We start from the raw sequence: 23,167 nt of genomic DNA on the forward strand, positions 1-23,167 counted from the left end.
ACACACACACACACACACACACACACACACACACACACACACACACAGAAACAGAAACGGTGTGTAGAAGAAGAAAAAAAAAACGACCACTAGAGGGAAAAAAAAAGAGCACGAAGACCAACGGCATAAACTATACATTCGTAACTAGCAAATGGAAAATCGTTAAATCGCCCGAATGCCCCACCGCAACGGCTTTAATTCCACAAGCTAAAGCATTTACTTTCGTCCGGTCATTCGGTTTTCATTTGTGTAGTTTGCTTAAAATGTGTGGAAGAAAGCATTTTCTTTTCGCCTCCACTTTTTCTTCGTCCTTTGGCATAAATGCAAAGTCGCTAGCTATTTGCACATTTACAACTTTTCTCAACTAAATGAAATGCAACTTTTCACTGACTTTTCGCACATGGTTTACACTTGAATACACCAAACCCCGCATATATATGCATTTTTTTCTCGGAAAATTCGATTGCTCTGGTTTAACATTCAATGATTTCGTAAACTTATTTTTTTACCATCAAAGATATGTACTTTTCAATTTTTTCGTTTCATCTGCATTCAAAGCGTTTTCACCGTATATCTTTGTTGTTTTTGTTCGTTTAACGATTTTCATCGGCTGGTTCAAACTTTTTGGACACTCAGCTGGGTTCCAAAAAAATATTGCTTTTAAACTCGTCACTATTGCCAATGTATGTGGATCTGGTTTTTTTTTTATCTCACAAATTGATTTTCAACTGATGTTTCATTTCTTTCAATTTCTTTTTTGTTGTTGTTAATTTTTGTCGTTTTCACTTATTCATTGGCATACTCTCTAGTTTTGATTACATCCGAAACTTTCGAAATAAAAAGAGTACGAATCAATCGAATTTGGAGTTCAAAAGTGGGCTAAAATAACATTTGAAAATTTAAAGTGCATTCTTGAAGAAGTTAGTGAATTTGAACAACACAATGCAATGGACAATATACACACTGTGAGTGAATACGAACGCACGAAACTCACAACGATACCGATTATTCTCAGACAACGTTCTAACTAGTACTGTGTTGTGCCATTGCTGCACCCTTAACATCAACCAAAGCTCGTTCCCATCGACACTGGATTCGGCCTTCCAGCCGAACAGTGTTTCAAACACTGGAAAGTGATAACATGACCATGCATTGTCGAAAAGTATATGGTGAACCGAAGGCGATTACATTTGAAAATTGAACATACATGTAATGAAGGTATAGACTAAGTGGTGAGAGTGATCACTGACGAATTAATCTATTAACTTGCTGCGAATTTCGATTGATTTGGGTCTCGGAAAATCAACGGATCTATTATTTAAAGCACGAAAACTGGAAAACGGTGAAAGTAAAAGAGGGAATGTTGTGACAACTTTTGCACCGGCGCATTCGAAATCATAAAAGCATTTTGGATTGAAATGTGGATAGCGCTTGGCTGTAAAGCCATTCGCATGAGTTAGAAAGGGACGATTGTATAGAACCAATTTATACACACAGGGTGTTACACTATTAATGCAAGTAAACATTCGAATGAGACTCGGTTTTCGTTTTTTTTAATCATTTCAACATTCTGTTGAGTCATGTGCCGAAGCAAATTGAATGCGGCCGCACAAAAAAGGCACTTTAAGTTGTGGATAACTTTTTGGCAATAGCGAGAGAGAGGACATTTCTTTTCTCTTTAATTACAGGACAAAAAGTTTTCCATAAAACAATTTTTTCAGTATGAAAAATTGTGTGAATATCCTTATAATCTGTTCGCAAGTTTGATTTTTTTATTTCTGACGAAAGTTGGAGCTGTCTTCATTCCATTTTTCGCTCGCATTCTTGGAAAGTGTTGAAATGTTTTCCTGTCCGAAGAGAGAGAGAGAGAGAGAGAGAGAGAGAGACAGACAGAGAGAGAGAGAGAGAGAGAGAGAGAGAAAACCGCAGCAAAACCAAGTTTCGCATAATGTTATTTCAAAGTCTAAGCGGGAAAATTGCTCCTTTGTATTTCACAGGTGGAAGTGTTAAATCTGTTTGGAATGAAAGACGAACTCATCATTTGAAAGCTCTTTTCGTGAAATGAAATCACTTTGCTCCCACAGACTCGCCGTAACCGAGACCGTATAGTTGATATTTTTTGCATGTGAACAACGAGAGAGATAAAAAAAAAGAATGATAATCTCATCTTGTATCCGACATTCTGGTATTAAAAATGCCACTGTTGCGCACCAATGGGAAATGCAATTTCAGTTTAACATTGTGGCATATGTTGCCCTTCATTCAGAATAAAATGCTCCGCATATATTCAAAAGTGTCTTCCATTTTCGCAGCAACAATGTTTTGAATATTCCTGTGCAACACCCGTGTTAGACTCCACTTCCCTCTCTCTCTTTTTTTTCGATTCAATTGTCGACAAAACAAGGAAAAATCCGCTTAATTCTGACACATATTTTCCCGTTCATGATAAATGAACGCGTGAGCATAAAAACGACTTATTAAACAATCGCCGAACAAAACGATACAAGAAAAAACTACCAAACAAAACACACGTTAAAAACGTAACACAGCAGGACTGTACCGTTCAAAACGAAACTCCGCTGTGCTACACATTACCGCTGTGGTACGTTTTGTTCGGTAGTTTTTTCTTGTATCGTTTTGTTCGGCGATTGTTTAATAAGTCGTTTTTATGCTCACGGGTTCAAATGTGATGATTATGACATCGGCAAAACAATAAAAGAAAAAAACCTAACACTAAAGAGGTAACGTGTGTGAAGAAATGGTAGACGAAAGTTGAAAGGGATAAATCGCATGCAGATACGAAAAAAACAGAAGGAAAATTGACGGTATGCAAAGAACAAAAGGATTGGGTAACAAGGCAAAAAATAGGAATTACTGAGAAACTCGTACAAAAGTCATCATAATGTAGCGCACATAACGTAATCCACAATGTTGGATACTTTGACCCAAATGTCGAACGATATCAAAATTTAGTGCATGCCCAAGAACGGAGAACGACGAACAAGTGGCAGTTCTACTTTGAATTTGCCTCGTTAAGAGGCAAAATGGTCATACATCAACTCTCAAAATTCATTTCGCCCAGAAAGATCATTTCAAATGCATGACATTGTTTCATCAGTTGCATCGACTTGTGCTCGTTGCTCGCCTGCAACAATTTTAACATACCGTTTTGTGAGTAGTTTTTGGCTGGTTGCTTGGCTAGAACAATGATTAAACGCTGTTATTCCGATAATAATGCACATTCGTACGTGCTTCCGTCCTGCCTGCACTCATTCTTCCAACCGTTCGCATTAGCACACAGTACTTCTGCACACAAACTCTCACAGTGAAGTCACTATTGTAGCTCTTCTATCCATCTTAGTGTGTCGTTAGCTGGTTGGCATGCATTTGACGTCGACCCAAGAGGTGAGCAACCTTCGATAGATAATTTCACTCCAACTCTCTCGTGACGGTTATTTTTATTACGGTCTAAAAATAGAATTTCCATTTTTTTTCCGCTGCCATAGTATGGTTCTCATAAGCCAATCGGTTTTATTCGCCTGGAACGATGACGCATTTCCAATCATTGTATTTTAAATGATTCAACGCGCTAAAACCACAATGAACCCTATGCTGGTGCTCTTGATGGTGAGTTAGCGCATGGAAATCAATTTTATGGCCCATGGTAGAGTGTACTCTTCAAATTCCACAGTGCATTCATTTGTGCATTAAGTACCGTAAATTGATGTAGGCAAATGTCGAATCAATTATCGCATCACCGACCGCACGCTTTTTCCGCGCCAATGTGTTAATTATGCGAAAAGTCCCGTTGGTGTTATTTACACATTGAATTCCCAATCAGAGCTTGATTGATTAGATCAAAATCAGAAATTAGCCAATTTTACGCAATCGACATGCTGAATATATATGTATATCTAATAATAATATCTCTGTTAACTGTTCATATGACCTATGTGGAAAAATTGTGAATGCACTAGGTTTGGGAATGTGCATTTTACTCCAATGGCATAATGCCGACTCTATCGCAGTTCAATCTTGACTTGATATGCTTTTGTTCCGGTCGCTCCGGGTTTTTCCGCAATAAAATACAATGCACCACATAAATTTCAAAGGGAATCCATTGAGAATGAAAATGACAAAATGGAAAACATTGAGAAGCTACTCATTTCACTACATTCAGTATCTATTAGCAAATGGGTCAAATGGGTTATGGTGTTCTCAATGCATTTCCATTATCTACGCTCATTTCAACTTTGCCATTGCAACCCGCTTAACCAGTCCATCTTGTCCGAATTATTCATTTCCACTGCTCGAATCTACTTTGTAATAAAGTACATTATTTATTTGTTTTATAAGCTTGTGTTTGTTACTTCTTTTATGTTTGGCATTTTCAGACCGAAATCCGTTCGCAAAAAGAAGGAGCCAACATCAACATGCAACAATAATTTCACACATGCATCTGCTGCTGCATTCTAGTTTGAATGCCATAAATTCTGGTGGGAATATGTTTTCGAGATGGTGAAATGGATGTTTGGAATGGTTTCAAATGCTGCAAATGAATTTCTCTTTGTTATATTGGTAAGTGCAACTAATAAATTGCAAAGGTTTGCAAAAATTAGCTGAGCTTCGTTCAAATTTTAATTAGAATAAATGAGTCGAGGCGAATTGTTCGGTTGGTTCAAGTCAGATAGAAATCAGTGTGCAAATATTATGCGATATTTCTTATCTACGTTCCACTTCGTTCACCTTTTCCAATAAATCGCCCACTTAAATTACATGCACCACTCCAAATCACCGAAGATGAATACATTCCGAGTGCGTTGCGTGATGACTCTCTCTCTCTCATTGCATATGCATTTTTCATGACGATACACTCTATAGCTTTATTGCGCAGTTGGTTCAATTCAATTGCACCAACGCATTCAGCAATATCTACTTGTCGGTTTGGTTTTCTTTGCGCATTTGTATCCACATTTAATGCGTTTGTTGCTCTATTCGAAATCATTTGAGTGTCTTCAGTATGTTTAAAAGTACATAACAGATTTGCAATAGTGTAAGGTCAAAAACACTCAAAGCGCATCAACACGACGACAACTTTACATTTTTGTTTTTACATGAAATGAAATTGCATTCACCGAGTCCGATAGAAGTGCTGTCGCTGAAAGCGTTCCAGATTGAATTGAACACACAAAATTATATTAAGAAGATTGCAGTTAGGGTAGGAACTGGTTCGTAGGAAGCAGTTGGACTGACAAAATTGCTCATATGAATAGCATTCAACAAATGACGCGACATTAACACGAAATTGAATTCAGGAGATGCATTTTCGTGGTTAAAGGCCACATGACGATCAATTTAACACATTTTTTTCATTTTTTCCATTCTATTTGTTGTTGTCGTTGCTCGCAAGTGACAAATAAATGATGATGAAAAACTTCGTGGTATGCAACGAAAAAAAAGAGCGGCTGAAATATTCAAAGGAAATAATGCAAAACATCAACGACGAACATCTAGCTACTACGGTGCAATGTGTATAAAAAGCCACTCAATATAAACACACTACAACACAAAGCAGCAGCAGCAGCAGCGGCAACAACAATAACAACGATACAAAATAAACGCTCGAATGTGGTGTTGCTAGACTTGAAAATCCAAGAATAAACAAAGCAACGAAACATGCAAAAATGCTAAAACCGCGCCAGATATCACTCTGTATGTGTTATATTTTGCCTCTGTTTTTGACTGAACATTGTAATCTGTACATTTAATTCCGTCGACGTACATAAACATTTGCCGCTATACGCCGATACATTGAATTCATAAAACATATTTTATATAGACTGCGCCATGAATGTGTGCTGTTTTATTATATAAAAAGCCGTCTCGTATATCGTATACATTGCCTATTTCAAGCGATATCTGTTGTCTGAGTTGCGTTGCGTTGTGTGTGCAGCACTCCAAGTGAGAGTAGAACGGGTATCGTTGATCAACGACGAACATTACATGCGGCTGCCTATCGACACAAAAAATCTCTCTTTTGTTTTCATTATGTCTCATTCGTTTCGTTCGTTTCGTTCGTACGCAGCATTTGTTGCGTTATTTGTTGAAGTGAAGAAAGAAAAAAAAAATGTCAGCAATACATTGATTGTATAGTATATAGAAATGGTGATTCGAGTTGAGCACCAGAAGTATTGGACTATACAGTTGAAATCGAAGTGCCGGCAAGGTTGGAACGGAACGCTTGAGTCGTCAGTATAAATAAACATACTTACAACTTGGTTGAACAAGCAGAGTCAAAGAGAACGAAAAGCAAACCCACAGCCACCAATCAACACAGTAAAGTGATTTTTGTCTTCTTTTTACTCGTTGAACTTTAAACAAGAATTGTGTTTGATGGAATTTAATTCTCGGTTTTGTTTTTGTTTGCGTTACGGGTAATTTCTGTACAAATCGATTGGAATAATCCAAAAAGTCGCGTTTGAATTTAATGTGCCAATCGTATTTTGATTTCAATCGGTGTAAATTCAACGAGTTTAATTTGTTGTGTTAAGCCAAAGTCCATAACATTACAATTGGCTAATGACAATGCCCTGTCAATCAGCGAACAACCTTTGAACTCAACCCACAAAATTGCATTAGTCTGTCTCTGAAGTTCGAACCAGTTCGGAAATCTATAAATATTCCTTACATGTCAATTGTTGTAACACATAGTACAGTTGCGACGCAGTTTTGTGGTTTTTCAAACAAACGAAATGCATAAAATGCGACGCACACGCAATTTCACTTTTGCTTTCATTCTGTTTTGGACGAAGCGACGCTATATTTGAGCGTCTGTAGTGACTCCGTAGTCTACAAAACCAGCTGTGTTTTGTAAACACATAGACGCGACAAGCGAAAAATTAACACAAATTTTGAGGGGCTTGAGCAAATACGTCATTCAAACGCATCGAAAAAATACACTCCATCACAAGCGATTCAACAATATGCTCATGTTTCAAAGTGCCTGGAGCCAAATAACATATATGTGTTTTTTTTGTTCATTTGCTTACAAGGTCAAAACGATTCGCACAAAATTCCAACAATTGGTTCGTCAATTCCGTCGGTTTTCTGCGTTTGGTCATAAACAAGTCATTTTGAATTCCAATTTAAATCGAAAGCATAACTTGTTGTTTACTACCAAAACCGGTTATACATAAAAAAAAAATATTTGTATTCCACAGAGCGCAATCGACAGTCGTCAGTTCTTCGGTGTGAAGTTTTGATCAAGAAATCAACGAATATTACAAGTATACAGACGAGCGGCAGAACAACGATAGAAAAATAATCGTCACCTTTTAGCAGAGTAAAAATAAAACAGCAAACTCATGATTATATCGCAGTAAAATCAATTGTTTTCGATAGCTACAGCAATAACATACTTGAAAGCAGAAAAAAAAACATTCAAAAGAACGACAACCAATCTAGGGCTTATAAAGTAAACAAGTACAAAATGTTGTCAAAGTTAGTCGCAAACCGAGCTCTGGCGAACGGTTTACGTTCGCAAAGTGTACAACGTTTTTTTGCAGTAAATCAGTTGAATGAAAATCGCTATGTGAGTACAGCACAATTTCAACCAAACAATCCGTTGATGGATTCCTATCAGTCGTACTTCACACACAACCCGGTGGAAGGGTTCATTCGAAACAGCCCATATGACGTTGTCACCACACCAGATTTGGCATTAGATCAGTACGTTTGGCAAAACGTTTCGAAATGGTCGGATCATGTCGCAACTGTAAGTAGAAGATTAAATGTTATCAAGTGTTATGTAATTAATTTAGCAACGTTTTATCTTCAGCTTCGGTTACTGTTGCCGGTACACCGTAAAAATATGTAAACACAAAGAAAAATAACCGAATTTCATTTCACTGCAGATGAAATTGTTTACACAGACCCAGTTCACGTGCAGCATTGTTCTACATAAATGTAATAAAACTTTGCTTGACGAACTCAATCACGAGTAAAAGTATAACAGACCCAGTCCAAATAATAAGATTGTCGTTATCATCAATTGACATTTTTTTCCATTATTTACGTTTCCCTGAGAATAAATTATACTGTTTGCCTCTCGTGTTTGTCTCACATAGAAACTCGTTCCGAAACGATCTAATGGCTTCAATCCTTTCGTGCCGTATTTTTCCACGATTCTAAAATGCAAATGTGCATGTATCAATCAGTTGAGAAAAAAAAACATATGAAATAAACATATATATTCCACTGAGGTCGGCAAAAACGTGCCCAACTATTTTTGGAATGCTGTGAATATTTCCACAGTCCGATTGCATGTCGATTCCACATTAAAGCAATGATTGAACAAATTACAACAATTAAAAATTACTTTCAGTTGAGCAAATCCTGTTAATAGGCTAAAACTGATTATTTCACCTGCAACACTGATATAATGCAATCGATATAATGCTCACACAAATTCGGAATAGTTTGAAAACTAATTATCCATCGAAATGTTTGCGTTAATAAGCGTCTGAAAGTAGTTAAACATCGGCATCATTTGAAACTTAAATTCCGCATCTATTAAGCCGCTTCAAGCGCACCGGCAATATTCAAATAATTTATGTGGATTGGATTAAGTGTGATTTCAATAGGTGACTCGATGAACATGTTACAATCATGATAAAACGTTCATGTTTCACATGTTTTCTAAAGTCAACCGACTCAGTCGTTAACACGCCCAAAAACTTATAGATTAACTCGATCTGGAGTTGTAGTGCTAGGAGATAGCGTGACAGAGAAATGAGCGCACTGTAGCACGTGTGTGTAAGGAACGTTGTTATTAATCAAATCAAAACCACTTCTCTAAGCCAATATTGTTCTACGCTCAAACATCTGTTATTCGGTGAATATAGTTGATAATAGGACACAGTTGTGTAATTTCATCGATGATTGGGTGTACAGTACACATTAGACGAATAGTTTTGCTCCAAAATACCGCCGTTCATCAGTTTCATGATAACTGCCTGCCGTACTGTATCCAAAATTCAACTATCAACAAACATTTGGTCACACAGTTAAAAATTAAAACAAAATCATTGTGAGATCATTGGCTATGTATATCGTGTACAATGTACATACAGAGCATGCTTCCAAAGTCCATAGCCTACAAACCGAAATATAAAATTCAAGGTCTTCTTCATTTATGTTCACTATCACAGCATATAGGAACAATTTGGTTTTTTGTCATATATGTTCATCGGAGTCAATCAAAAACCAGTTTGAAAAATAAAAAACGATGACGTCTGCGCTTGGATGATCTCTAGTGCATGACGTGCAGCACGTATACTTTGACAATTTACATAAGTCTAACGAAAACAAAGGCCACAAAATACAAAGCAAATCTGTAGATAAATGACATTTTACGTGCAAATCAAAATCGCTTCTATTTTTGTTTTAGCAAAATGAGGTGTTTAATCGCAATACAGTGTATTGAACGTGCATTGAAAACAAAAATACGCAATTTTAATCACAACAAAACCCAAACATTGATTATTTCTGTTATTTCTTTTTTTTATTCGCTTGTTTTGTTGCAACAATCCAGGCCATTTAACAATGATAGCGGTTTTTTTTTCAAAATCATAAATAGTAGGTATCATTTTTATTGCTCACTTCGCTCAGCACTTCACATTTCTTAGCACAAGCAGATTATGTCTACAGCGATTGGCTTTTTACAACAAAACAGATCAAATTTCCCAGTGTGTCCCGCCATTTCTAGTGTGCATTTGATAATCAATATTCAAATATACAAACATACAAACAAATGGAATTTGAACTCCAATAATTACATTATTTTCCAGAGAATATTAGTATTTATAATCGCATTTCATTTGAAGCACCACAGGTTTCACTTTGTTTTCGAGTCAAACAGTTCAAGCTAGTTAACGACAATTCTTTTCTGTCATGAAATACAGAATAATTAAAAGATCTTTCAAAAAAAAAAACGCTCACAACGAATGATTACAATAACAATAAGCATATCTAATTATACTCATAATTATGAGTAATAAGCAATGAAGCAGCAGCACTTATTTTAAGCGAAACCGCGAATGAATTAATAAGTTTTGCCCCACCTTATACTTTTTTTGTGATATCAAGTGACAAACAAATCTGAAATTGCTTATACAAGGGACGACCGTCTTTAGATGGTTCACAAAGTTTAGAATATTTTTTTGTAATTCATAATCGCCGTGTTTTTTCTAATAATGTAACAGGAAAATGATGTTTAGATAACAACATTTAGGGAAACAAATATATCAGTTAAAAAATATTATCTTGGGCATGTTGATAGCGACAAAAACGACATTTCTCGTGAAAAATTTCTCCGCGAATCGTTTTATTACACATCATTCGGTACACATGCTCTTGCACTGTGAAGTGTTTTGACATTGAAATACTTAAAGTACATGATATGCTATCGGGTGGTCCGTATTAAATGTTTACAACTGAATCATACGATTTATTCTGATCAATGCTCTGTTTCCATTTCAGGTGTGTGGAATAACCGGACGCTCGTACACCTACTCTCGTCTGCGCGATCACTCGGCGGCGTTTGCCGTCAATTTGAGTTCCAAACTGAATTTGCAAATCGGTGATGTGATTGCGGTGTGTCTACCAAATATGCCGGAGTTTCCGATTGCTGCTTTGGGTGCCATTGAAGCTGGTTTGGTTTTAACAACGATAAATCCAACTTACACTGCCGGTAAGCTATGTGACTTTATCACCGAATCAATTTCAAGTACACAATTTAACGCATTCGGAAAGAAGATGAATGAAGAAAAAAACTCAATCGGATTTCGAGCTGAAAAAATTCAACTGAACATTCGGCTGGTGTGTTGATTGCCAGCGAATAACAGATTCACACACAATTTTCCATTAATTTTCCCAATGAGTGATTCGCAATGCCAAAATGGTTTTCCGTTCAATTTTGGGCTGTCACCAATGATTGAGTTGAAATCGTATGCATACGCAGAGAGAGAGAGAGGCGCGCGACACGGCTATGCTATCTAATTGGATTTTGAAACGCATATATCAACCATTCAATGAATCCAGGGACAGGGAGTGAGAAAGAGAAGAAAAATTGTGTTGACTTGTTGAAGCGATTGAAATGTGTTGTGGAAAGCAAAACCAACAGATACTGACAGGTCAGGCCAATCGAAAAAAGAGAGAAAATAATCAACAACAAAAACATGTTCAATTTGTCAATCCGACACGAAAACGGAAAAAAATGCAATTCAAACACGATTCAACGAATGAACGTGTTTTTTCACTGTTCAATTCGAAAATAATGGTAATTGTTGTTGAAATAATCACGTGGTTGAGGTAAATCCAAATTCTTGATGCATTAAATCCAGCAGATGATGTGTTTTAGATTGAAATGTTTACATAGTCGTGTTAAAATATTGACTCATGACATGTACTAGTCTTCAAAACGTTATTTCCATCGATCCAATTGGTTGAGTGAAATAAAAACCAACAAGTTTGCATGTTCAATACATGCATTGTCATTTTCCATTAGAATTCGGTTTACAATGGTAATCGCTTCGTTATGTGCATAAACACCGCAGGAAAAAAGCACATGTGAAGCCTATGAAATGTGAATTTAACACATGAAAATCGATAAAATCCCTGGCGTACGGGAATTTTGCTTTCGCTCCCGTAAAATAGCTGCTAACTCGATTGAACGCACTTGAATAGTTCATGAGAAATTTGTTTCCACTCGAATTATTCATGACATTTTACATTCGATGTCTACATTCAATTATTGATTAAAAATTTTGATATATTTTTTTCTCATATCGTCATCAATATAATCTTACGTTTGAATAATTTTATGGAATATTTGTGATTTTTTCTTCCACAGAGGAAATTCAACGCCAATTGGAAGCCAGCAATTCAAAGGCAATCATCGGAACGCCAAACACATTTGCGACGATTAACGAAGCCGTTAAAAATAGCAAAAAAGATATTAAAATCATCTGCATCAAGACCGAAGCAGACCAGTCATTTCCGAGCGGTGCAATCAATTTTGCTGATTTAATTGACACAAACAGTAAGAAATGAGATAATTGTGCCATTAATCAAGTTCAGCAGACCTATAAAGTATTTCTCTTTGCAGATGTTGATTTCAGCTTGTTGCGTCCACATAAGCGGCACCCGGATGACATGGCATTCCTACCATTCTCATCTGGAACCACAGGTTTGTCTAAGCTGCTACGCAAGGGCCGAAGTATAGCGAATAAAATTTCATTTGTAATTCTGTTCAGGTTTGCCGAAAGGAGTCATGCTATCGCACAATAATATTGGAGTAAATTGCGAGCAAATTGGAGTCAAAATTGGAGACTCGACCATAGTTAGACCGACAACCACTGAGTACCAAGATGTTTCGCCGTCGGTCCTACCATTCTTCCACATTTACGGCTTCACCGTTTTGATGATATCGAAACTCGCACTTGGCGCTAAAATTGTCACATTGCCTGAATTCAAGCCAAACACATTCCTTGACTCGATTAGAAATCACAAAGCGACTCTTTTGCACGTTGTGCCACCCATCTGTAAGCAGAATTAGCTTTCAATTTGTTATATTTTTAGTTCACCTTTTGTTTTTTGTTCTGATTAATTGAAATGGTTTCTCTTGAATAAATTTGTTTCAGTGATTTACTTGGGACAGCATGATGGAGTGAATCCAAAGGATTTGGAATGTGTTCGCGCTGTGATGAGCGGAGCAGGTAGAGTGATAATTTCAGCACCCTTAAATGACCGATGAAATATATTCCACCTTAAATTCATTGTAATTGATAATTTCAGCTCCATTGGGTGCACTAGATGTTGAACAGTTTTTCCAAAAGTAAGAATGAAATGACTTTTACATTTGAATGAATAAAATAAATTGATTCAATTTGATGTCTTCTAGGGCGCCGAATACAAACATTGTTCAAGGTTATGGATTAACCGAGACATCACCAGCAGCACTGTTAAATATGCCTGGCAACTCGAAATATGCTTCAGTTGGGGTTCCAGCCTCTGCCACACGCTGTAAGATTGTGGCTGTTAATGATTCTACCGGAGTTGGTTTGCAGGCGAATCAAACGGGTGAACTCTGGGTGAAAGGACCACAGAATATGATCGGGTATCTCAACAATAAGAAAGCCACCGACGAAATGCTTGTCGATGGATGGATCCGCACCGGAGACATTGCATACTATGACGACGATGGTTTCTTCTACATAACCGATCGTCTTAAAGAACTCATCAAAGTCAAAGGCTTCCAAGTAGCGCCGGCCGAGCTGGAAGAAATTCTCCGCAGCCATCCAGAAATTACAGACGCGGCCGTTGTAGGTGTTACGCATGCTAAAACTGGCGAAGCACCACGGGCATTTGTCATTAAACGACCCGATAGCAAAATTACTGAAAATGACATCCAGAAATTTATGTCACAAAAAGTAGCTGATTACAAACAACTACATGGTGGTATCCAATTCTTGGAAACAATCCCGAAAAATGCAACCGGAAAAATTATGCGACGCGAGATCAAATTGAAGTATTGCCAATGAAATTGAAAATTGTTTAATACTATCAACAGTTTATTTCCATGCTTTATTTTTACATGTATGTTAAAGTTAAAATCATTAAAAATAAGTGAATTTTTATGACTTCGGTGTGTCTTTATCAACTTAACTTTTTATGAAAATGTGATTATTAATTAAAAACAAATTGAGATGTCTTTACGAAATGAACGCATATTTTTATATGACCATTTTTACTGTTTACTAATAAATATATAGGGCGCACACACGAACACATCATCTTTAGAATTTTTTCATTACTATTTTATGCTTTAGAACTTTTCCAATTCAATTTACTTTGTTTTAAATCAGAATGGACAAATATACATTCCAAACCAAACTTTGATATCTACGTCACTCAGCTTGACATTTTTCAGACTTTCTTCCTGACAATGGCTGTGAAAATACAATTTAACGAAATCACCATAAGGGCAATGACAAAGTGATTGCTCGCTATCAACACTGAAATAAATTTTCCACAAAAACTTAACCAATAATTCAAGCAGACGTGCTGTGCATGGTTGATTAATCAAAATGGCATTTCACGTATCTTGCGTACATGTGTTTCTTGACGAAATGGTTTCGTGCAGAATGTATATTGTGCAACAACTGTCTTTGCAATTTAAATATGTTCAATTCACCGAATTTGAATTATATACTATTTTCGTTTGGTGATATTCGTTTAACTTACATATGAAAGAATACTCCATAAGTTATCTCCACTCACATCCCAAAGATGTAGCGAAACACATAGTTTGACTTGAATTGAAGCTTCAACCAGAATTTGCTTGTAAAGTGTATATTAATCGGCCACATGGAAATTCTTTGTGTTCATTCAGCATCCATTTATCAATTGACATATTTGTGCTTGGTGTATGGTGAGAAAGATGGTTACATTGTAAATCACCATACAAATCGATAAACATTCCTGGATCGAACGTTGACCAACTTATTTGAAATAGGTCATTTTGAATTTGAAATAGGTCATTTTGAATTGTTTTTACAGGTCGAAAACACATTAATTTAGAGAAAAACGATTCTTTTTGAATATTATCGTTTTTTTTTTTTCAGATTTTGACCTTCGAATCTGGAAAAAAGAAGAAATCAATAAGTCCAAATTCCACAAAACACAGCACAACAAATGATAAATAAAATGATGCCGAAAGCAAAATATCATGTTAGCGATTGTTATAAGGAACTAAAGTTAACTCCCATACTTCGTTGAAACATATCGCAACTCCATTATTATTGAAACTAAGTGATACCGGCCAAAATCAACCACGCATGTTGGAATTGTTTAGAAAACATTATGTTACCAAGAATTTCAATCACACATCTCTCACCAATAAGATGACAAACAAGGAAATATTAAGGTATGCAAAACGGCTAAACTCATTTTTTTTTCAAGGAACACTAACTTGTGGTTAATGTATATTTTTGTAGCGAATCAACTTATGTACGCATTTGCATGTATTTTACACACCCAAATCCAGCAAACACCTATAACATTTATTTTTCACATATTAGTATTAATAGCAATTTTTCAGCAAAATAAATGTCATATTTTGAGGTCATAGTTTAACGCTAAAAAAATGAATGAATGCTCCGCTTGCGTTAACCGCACTTCATGATATTCATTTCGATATGTTTCAATTCAATTATTATTGAATCAACTTCTATGGCGAATTTCTGTTGTTCGTAAATAAACATATACAACGTAGTATAATACGGCACATACAACAATGAGCCGAATACATGTAAAAATTGAGTCAAACACAACATAGATACATGCACTATGGCAGCGACACAAGTACAAGCATGAATCTTATCTTTTTCAACTTGGTGTTTTGGCCGTTCAGTCAGTCAGATACACTGTTTTGTTTGCGAAAGAACTCATTCGCGACCGCTCAAACAAATAATTTTATATTATAAAAAAGATTCTTCCCGGGAATCAATTCGAATAATAGAATATGAGTCGCAAAGCATTAAAAAGTAGTGGACAGTTACTATTCAGACGATTTTTGGCAACGGAAAGTTCTATGCTGAGCGAAATGGGCAAGAAAAATTTGATCTACAATGATACAGATGGATATGTGATGAAATCACCTTACGGTTCAGTCTCAATTCCAAAATTGACAATCGACCAATACGTGTGGAAAAATATTTCCAAGTGGCCAAATCACACAGCAATCGAGTGCGGTTTTACGGGTCGCAAATACACATACGCCAAACTAAGGGATAATTGTTGTGCCTTGGCCTGCCGATTGAGAAACAACATGAAATTGGAGAAAAATGACATCGTTGGCATTTGTCTCCCAAACGTCCCAGGTAATATTCTCAAGCCCAATTTGGTGCTGTAAACATCACACATAATGACAAAAATGATGCCAAAGTAATAAATACGAAAATAAACAACAAGCTCAAGCTTGCTCATTGCTTATTGCTTATTGCTTATGTGAAGAATTCATTTTTGTGACATCATAAATTTGCATATAAACATCCGAAAACAAGCAGATAGCTTTCATAGACACAGCTAACAAGTTCAGGTTTCAAGTAAAAGTATATAACTTGTATCGTCACATAGTATAGATTCATTTTAACTGTGAAGTTTAACTGGGTGTTGCATTATATGAATGGTTTCGCAGATAAATGTATTCGCATTTGAGATATGAGCTTAAAGAGGTATTTCAGAAATTAATATCAACGAATTTATGAAGTTAATCACCATAATAATACCCAGACGGTTAAATAGAAGGAGGTCGAAAACATAAATTAAAACAACTATAGATTCAATTCAACAACAGTTGAAATGCAACGTCATGCTTACTTTTTCGCTTGAAGTACGCATTGGCTATATTCCAAGGCCACGACAGTGTGATTATATATCATGATTGAATGTTCATTCCAACAACATGAATCGTAAATGGAAGATATTCAGCAAATGATGCTCTAGCGGCATCTATACGGTAGAGTTTGGAAATTTGATTAAATGATTTCGTCACAAGGTTTACCCAAATATTGGAAATGGTATTTGTCAAAAATGGCATTTCAAACGTCCTTCATGATTCATGTTAGTGAACTTCCGATAGGGAAAAATAGAACTCTGAAAGGTTTTGGATCTGTTGAATATAATAACATTGTGCTTCACAGCGTTGGTTCATTCCTTCAAGTTTACACACTACATTACCCTCTTTTTCATTGCGCAAAATATATTTTACTCCAACAGAATATGCAATAGCGTTTTTGGGTTCCATTGAAGGCGGCTTAATCGTCACAACTGTCAATCCCGGCTACACAAGCGAAGAAATATCTCGTCAATTCATGAGCTGTCAACCAAAAGCCGTATTCTGTTTAATTGATAACTACGAGGTAGTGAAAAATGCTTGCATTCTCGCTCAGCTGCCGAATACCAAAATTATAGCTATAAAAATCGATTCAACCGCATCATTTCCGAATGGCGCTATCGATTTCAGTGAATTGACTAATTCATATGGTAAGTGAAAAATTAATTGATGAAAATGGATACATGAAGATAATCCGTGCATTGAAACTCAACTAACTTATATTTTAGGGATTAATTTATCTGAATCTTCGAATTTCAACAAACACGTTGCACACGATGATTTTATTTTGCTTCCATATTCTAGTGGAACAACTGGATTGCCAAAAGGTGTAATGTTGACACATAATAATCTGGTGGCGAATTGTGAATCAATTGATGTTGGATTGCCACACGATCCACTTGTGTTGCCGACAACCAATGACTTTCAAGATGTGCTCCCCTGTTTTTTGCCCTTTTTCCATATTTATGGATTGATGGCGATGCTTATACCAAAACTGGCGTTGGGTGCAAAAGTGATTTCAATTCCCAAATACGAGATAAATAGTTTTCTTCGTATTACAAAAGAGCAAAAAGCAACATTCTTACATCTCGTTCCACCTATTGTGATTCAGCTTGGCAATTATGAAGGTGCCAAAGCAGAGCACTTCGAAAGTGTTCGCGCATCGATGAGTGGAGCATCAAATTTGGCACAAGCCGACGTAGAGCGCTTGAAGAAAATGTATAGGTTTTTTAATTATTTTTATTTTAAATCTGTTTTTTTTTTCACTATAATGAAATAATTGAAATTTCAGTGCTCCAAACGTCACGTTTCTCCAAGGCTACGGTTTAACAGAAACATCACCGGTAGCATCATTAAGTCCACATGGCATTCATAACTATGCAACAATTGGATTCCCAGTTCCAAACGTTGAAATGAAAATTTCAGCCTTGAATGATCCAAGCTTTAAAGGAGTAGCACCAAATGAGACGGGTGAATTGTTAGTGCGGGGACCAAACGTCATGAAGGGCTACTACAAAAATGATGAAGCAACAAAATCGATGATTACCAAAGATAATTGGTTGAGAACCGGCGACATTGGGCATTATGACGAAAATGGTCTATTTTATATAAGTGATCGTTTGAAGGAGTTGATCAAAGTCAATGCAAATCAAGTGGCGCCGGCTGAATTGGAAGGTATTTTACGTGAACACGCAGATATATTAGACGCAGCCGTCATAGGAGTAAAGGATCCCAAATGCGGCGAAGTACCCAGAGCATTTGTTGTCCGACGGCCTGAATCAAATATCACGGAAAAAGACGTTCAACAATTCGTCGCGAAACAAGTGATCAAATACAAACAGTTGACTGGCGGTGTTCAGTTTGTCGATCAAATCCCAAAAACAGCAACTGGAAAAATATTACGTCGAGAAGTACGAAGAATTTTTTTATGATCAATGTGCTGATATTTCTTTGCTAGTTGAAATGTTCAGTATGTGTGCAATGAAGCGAATTCTGATTTAAGCCTAATATTAACACTACATATAAATGCCATGGATATATGACTAGATTACGTAAAAAATATGCTGTTGATTCATTTACTACATAAAGCATATGTCAATTTGCATTGTTGTTAGTTTTATTAGTATTGAAGAAGTGTCATTATGAGAACTGTAAAAAATGAATTCATATATATATATGTGTCAATTTAGTGTATACTCATTCCCAATTTGGTTAGGTGGCTAATAAATTGTTTATTCCATCAACAATAACAAGTTAACCTTTCATTAAAATGTTGTTATATGTATTGAATTGATGGTGTAAAAAATTAAAAGTAATGTATTCACTATTCAAACGTTGAGATGAACCTTTCGTGCTGAAACAGATGCGGACCTATTTTTTGAAATATGAAAGAGATTTTGTTGGTGATTAACAACGGTTTTGCTCGTACTAATGACTATTACTTGGGCAGCAGTTGATGTGAGGGATGAAAATTCATACTGTCTAAATTGAGTCAAAATCTCAGTCGTACTTTGTGAATAATTGTTATACTTGTATTGATATAAACATATGAATATGGATCTATAAGTGCACTAGTAAAACAAACCAGCATTTAACGCATTTGGCTAAAAACGATTCGTAATTTAGAATCTAATATAATAATTGATGAGAAAATACGGGGGAGTTTTTAGCAACACATTTATGCCAACATGGTTTTTGATGAAAAAAAGGATATGTGATTAGTTAGATTACTTTACAGATCACTCCCAGTTCCTAAACGTCTATCGACTTTCCATCGATGAGAAAATCGGTCAACAGGTGTGGAAAAATATTTCCAAGTGGTTAAATCACACTGATATTAAGTGTAGTGATACATATTGCCACATTGTTAATTCGTATGGGAAATATTCTAAAATTATAAAAGATTGATATCGTCGAAATCTTTCTTCCAAATGTACTGGATAGCTCCACGTTTTTAAGTTTGTTTTATAAGGAAATGATTACTTTGTAGGCACACGCTTGAGCGAGTGGAAACTCACTCACTCAACCATATGACTTTGCGGCATTGAGTGAGAATGTACTCATACGATACTGCTGCTCAATACAAAGGAGTAAATACGAGACTCACTCAGAGCGCTCGGAGCAGAACGGGATCACTGCACGCTTGATAAAAAAAATAAAAACAATATGTTCATAATGACGTTCATGTTTTTCTTTCAATAAATCTATACTTTTCGTTTCAAGGCTGCAATAATATCAATACTCACTGCTTGTATTCACAGTCTTGCTCTACACTTACATTTTAAATATTTTGATTCATCAGAAAATGTGATAGCGTTTCTGGGTTTCATTGAAGACGGTTTAATCGTTACAGCTGTCAATCTCGGCTACCAAAGGGAAGAGATATCGCGTCAGTTGATAAACTGTCGACCGAAAGCTATGTTTTGTCTAGATGATAATTTCAATGCAGTAAACAATGCTTGCGTACTCACTGGACAAAATTATAGTAATCAAAACGGAACCAAGCAATCCACTTCAAAATGATGCGATTCATTATGAGCAATTCATGAATACCGAAGGTAAACAAAAATTGAATATATAAATAGAAATTCGTTTTAGGGCTTATTCTTTCCGAATCTAGTGAATTTAATGAATATGCTACGTACGATGATTTTATTTTGCTTCTATACTCAATAAAAAAAACTACGCTACAAATATACCGTGTGTATTCCCTGCGCACGCTACGTTTATACCATTTTCACGCTTACGCTTATTTTTAGCGTGAACCGCATGCAAAGCATACGGATAGAATACTTTGACTTAGAGTATTCTATTTATTTTATTTTATATTGCTTTGCATGCGGTTCACGCTAAAAATAAGCGTAAGCGTGAAAATGGTATAAACGTAGCATGCGCAGGGAATACACGCGGTATATTTGTAGCGTAGTTTTTTTTATTGAGTATTTGTCTGGAAGCGCGAGATTGCCTAGAGACGTAATTTTGACACATAACATAACATGCGATATCGCATTGTATACCATTAAGCGTTGATTTTCCCTACGAAGCTCTGATATTGCCGACAATCAATGATTATAATATGATATTATAAATGATAAATCATAGAATGCACACGAATGATTGGTATTATAAAACTGCGTTTCCTCTAACTTCGATCAAATATTCTTTCCGCACAAAATCAACACGACGAATAGCACCCATGAAAATGTGCCGAAGACCAACAGTGTTTGTTATTCAATCAACTAAATCAAGAGTAACTGGAAAAAAACAAGTGATCAAATGAAAACCAGGGACTGACGGTGTTTTGTTCGTTAATTATATCCCAAAAATACACACTGGAAAGATTCTACGGCGAGAAAATCGAAAAATATTCTATTTTTATTGAGACTTTATGCAGTCGTATTTTTGTTTTTGTGTATCAAATAAACATGTTTGGCATTTCAATAAGCTCATCTTTTTTTAACCAGAACTCAGCTGACGTGTGAAGAATAGGAACAGTTACAACGTAATTCGATTTGATACGGAATCAAGCTATTATATTTTTAGAGCTCTGGTTCACATTTCGATGAAAACAGTCATTTGAAAAGAACTAGTTTGCCTCCGTCAACTATATAAGGTCGAATACAATTTATTAAAGCCAAAAACAACATCCACTTTTTGAGAACAAAATGAAATATCATTTCAATACTTAACTGCATTGACTGAGGTTGCACGCGTCTACAGTTATAGTATTGTAGGTTTCATTGTGCATATTTAATACAAAAATGCTTTTTCATATTCAATATAATTTGCATTTGTGTACCGTATCATGAGGGGTGGACCATCTTTTTCGGAGAATTGAATTAATCTGAAGGTAATTTGTAAAGATGTTCGTGATGTATTTGCGATTCTAATGCGCATGTTGTTTGATGAAAAATAGGAAGAAAGGCAAAGGATGTGAAATAATCAGAACAAAGTTAATGCTTCTAGGGAAAGGCTTAAAATAATTAGATAATGTGTCCATGTGAAACAAGGAAAGAAACTGAAATATCAACAGCAACCAAAGTGCTGATTTAATGATGTTTCTCAAGTACTGATACGCCCCTCGCTCGGTAATATATATCATTGCACTGATAGTGAAATCCAGTTTGTGCAGACTGTGTGCGAGTGCTGAAAACATTGAGCTGATGACAAGACAAGTATAACGTATTGTTTGTGTACGTCGTGATTGTAAAGTTTTAAATGATAAAAATATAAAATCAAAATTGTGTTATCATCAATTCATGCGATCATATGGTGTGTTGTAGACTTTTTGCTCGATTAGAAAGCAAAACAATCTGTAATCGTGCAGTTTATTTTGCGTGAGCTATCGGCTGGGAAGTGTTGCCGTACGGAAATTCTCAACTTTTATTCCAAAGATAAATATTAAAAAAAATTGTTTCTCAGTTGAAAATGTATTACGGGTCAGTATTAAGGGCAGTGAATATGAAGAGCAATGCACGGTTATTGTGTAGACGATTCCTGTCGACTGAAAGGGAATTTCTCGCAACGCAAAAGCCATCGTTAAGTGATTTGGCAAAGAAAAATTTAGTTCACAACGAAAAGGACGGATATGTGATGAAGTCTCCCTACGAAAACATTTCATTTCCCATGGATATGACGATTGATCAATATTTTTGGAAAAACATGCCAAAGTGGCAAAATCACGTTGCAGTACAGTGCGGTGTTACGGGTCGCAAATACACATACGCCAAACTACGGGATTATTGCGCGGCATTAGCGATTCGATTGAGAAACAACATGAAATTGGAGAAAAATGACATCGTCGGTATTTGCCTTCCGAATGTACCAGAGTATGTTATTTGCTGGATGGGATCAGCTGAGGCATCGTTAGTTGTCACAACAATAAATCCTTGGTACACGTGCGAAGAGATATCTCGACAATTGATAAGCAGCCGTCCGAAAGCAATATTTTGTCTAATCGATAATTTTGATGTGGTTAAAAAAGCCTGTGAGCTGGCTAAACAGCCTGACGTCAAAGTGATAGCTATAAAAACCGAATTAAGTCACTCATTTCGAGATGATATGATTAGCTTCACCGAACTGATGAACCCAAAAGGTAAATGTCATTTTTACTACTTGTTTATCGCCCGTTTATTCAAGTGCTGCTCCAACATGATTAAAATTCCGTTCTATTTACAATTTGTTAATTTAGTCATTATACTGACACAGTCAAAGCGTAGCAAATAGCATGCACTCACTTGCTAGTTCTATAGTTTGTTAATACATACATTGCGATTCCAGTTCTGGTGGCCTTGTGAAAGAAAGGCATGCACGAATGCGAAGTGAATAGCAATAATATTATAATAAATCGTTGTAATAACGAGAGTATCAACCTTTTGGAGAGTAGCTTCACTGGCTAAATTAATCTACAGCATATCGTACGGTATTATAAGGCATTGTTTCATGTGCTCATGTAAAATTGTACACAGTCAAAATACTTCACTAATTTTCCAATGCTTTCATTTGAATAAAATGAATATGCATGCACCATTATTCATTCACGCGAAGCAAATCATTTGCATTTATTTAATTTCAGCAAATAATTCGAGCTGCATTTTCGTTTCAGGTCTTAATTTATCAGAGTCCTCCAAATTCAACAAAGACACGGGCTACGATGATCTCACTGTGCTTCCCTATTCTAGTGGTACAACTGGATTACCCAAAGGTGTTATG

The 23,167-nt window shown here is 36.0% G+C and overlaps 4 protein-coding genes across 8 annotated transcripts in view; 3 read left to right on the forward strand and 1 right to left on the reverse strand.

Moving 5' to 3' along the window:
* LOC129566293 (potassium voltage-gated channel protein eag) overlaps positions 1–1,035 on the reverse strand; it is a 72,989-nt gene extending 71,954 nt beyond the window's left edge. The window contains exon 1 of the mRNA XM_055442090.1: positions 526–1,035. The gene's annotated coding sequence lies outside the window, so the exon portion shown is untranslated. The remainder of the gene's footprint in view (positions 1–525) is intronic.
* A 4,866-nt stretch (positions 1,036–5,901) lies between these two features.
* Positions 5,902–13,848, forward strand: LOC129580588 (uncharacterized). 4 transcript variants are annotated; one of them, XM_055471177.1, is made up of 9 exons: positions 5,902–6,336; positions 7,221–7,774; positions 10,540–10,750; positions 11,912–12,100; positions 12,167–12,247; positions 12,315–12,602; positions 12,702–12,776; positions 12,856–12,895; positions 12,962–13,848. In XM_055471177.1, exons 2-9 carry the CDS (start codon positions 7,490–7,492, stop codon positions 13,599–13,601), a joined length of 1,809 nt encoding a protein of 602 aa, XP_055327152.1. In that variant the 5' UTR covers positions 5,902–6,336; positions 7,221–7,489; the 3' UTR covers positions 13,602–13,848. The 4 variants fall into 4 exon arrangements, with proteins under 4 accessions (XP_055327152.1, XP_055327153.1, XP_055327154.1 ...); XM_055471178.1 differs by having other exon boundaries at positions 6,006–6,341; XM_055471179.1 differs by lacking the exons at positions 5,902–6,336; positions 7,221–7,774 and adding an exon at positions 7,843–10,472.
* Positions 13,849–15,474: 1,626 nt separating this feature from the next.
* On the forward strand, positions 15,475–18,713 carry LOC129580589 (uncharacterized). Its single transcript, XM_055471181.1, has 4 exons — positions 15,475–15,941; positions 16,840–17,106; positions 17,185–17,674; positions 17,748–18,713. Exons 1-4 carry the CDS (start codon positions 15,584–15,586, stop codon positions 18,385–18,387), a joined length of 1,755 nt encoding a protein of 584 aa, XP_055327156.1. The 5' UTR covers positions 15,475–15,583; the 3' UTR covers positions 18,388–18,713.
* Positions 18,714–20,976: 2,263 nt separating this feature from the next.
* LOC129568793 (uncharacterized) overlaps positions 20,977–23,167 on the forward strand; it is a gene marked incomplete in the record, with an annotated part of 3,297 nt that continues 1,106 nt past the window's right edge. The window contains 2 exon segments of one of the 2 annotated variants that reach the window (XM_055447082.1): positions 20,977–21,305; positions 21,372–22,550. In XM_055447082.1, coding sequence (XP_055303057.1) covers positions 21,884–22,550 — 667 coding nt within the window. 2 annotated transcript variants of the gene reach the window in all.

Source organism: Sitodiplosis mosellana, unplaced genomic scaffold (genome assembly GCF_009176505.1).
Source record: "Sitodiplosis mosellana isolate CC-2019 unplaced genomic scaffold, AAFC_SMos_1.0 Smas_scaffold_1, whole genome shotgun sequence".
Taxonomy (NCBI): domain Eukaryota; kingdom Metazoa; phylum Arthropoda; class Insecta; order Diptera; family Cecidomyiidae; genus Sitodiplosis; species Sitodiplosis mosellana.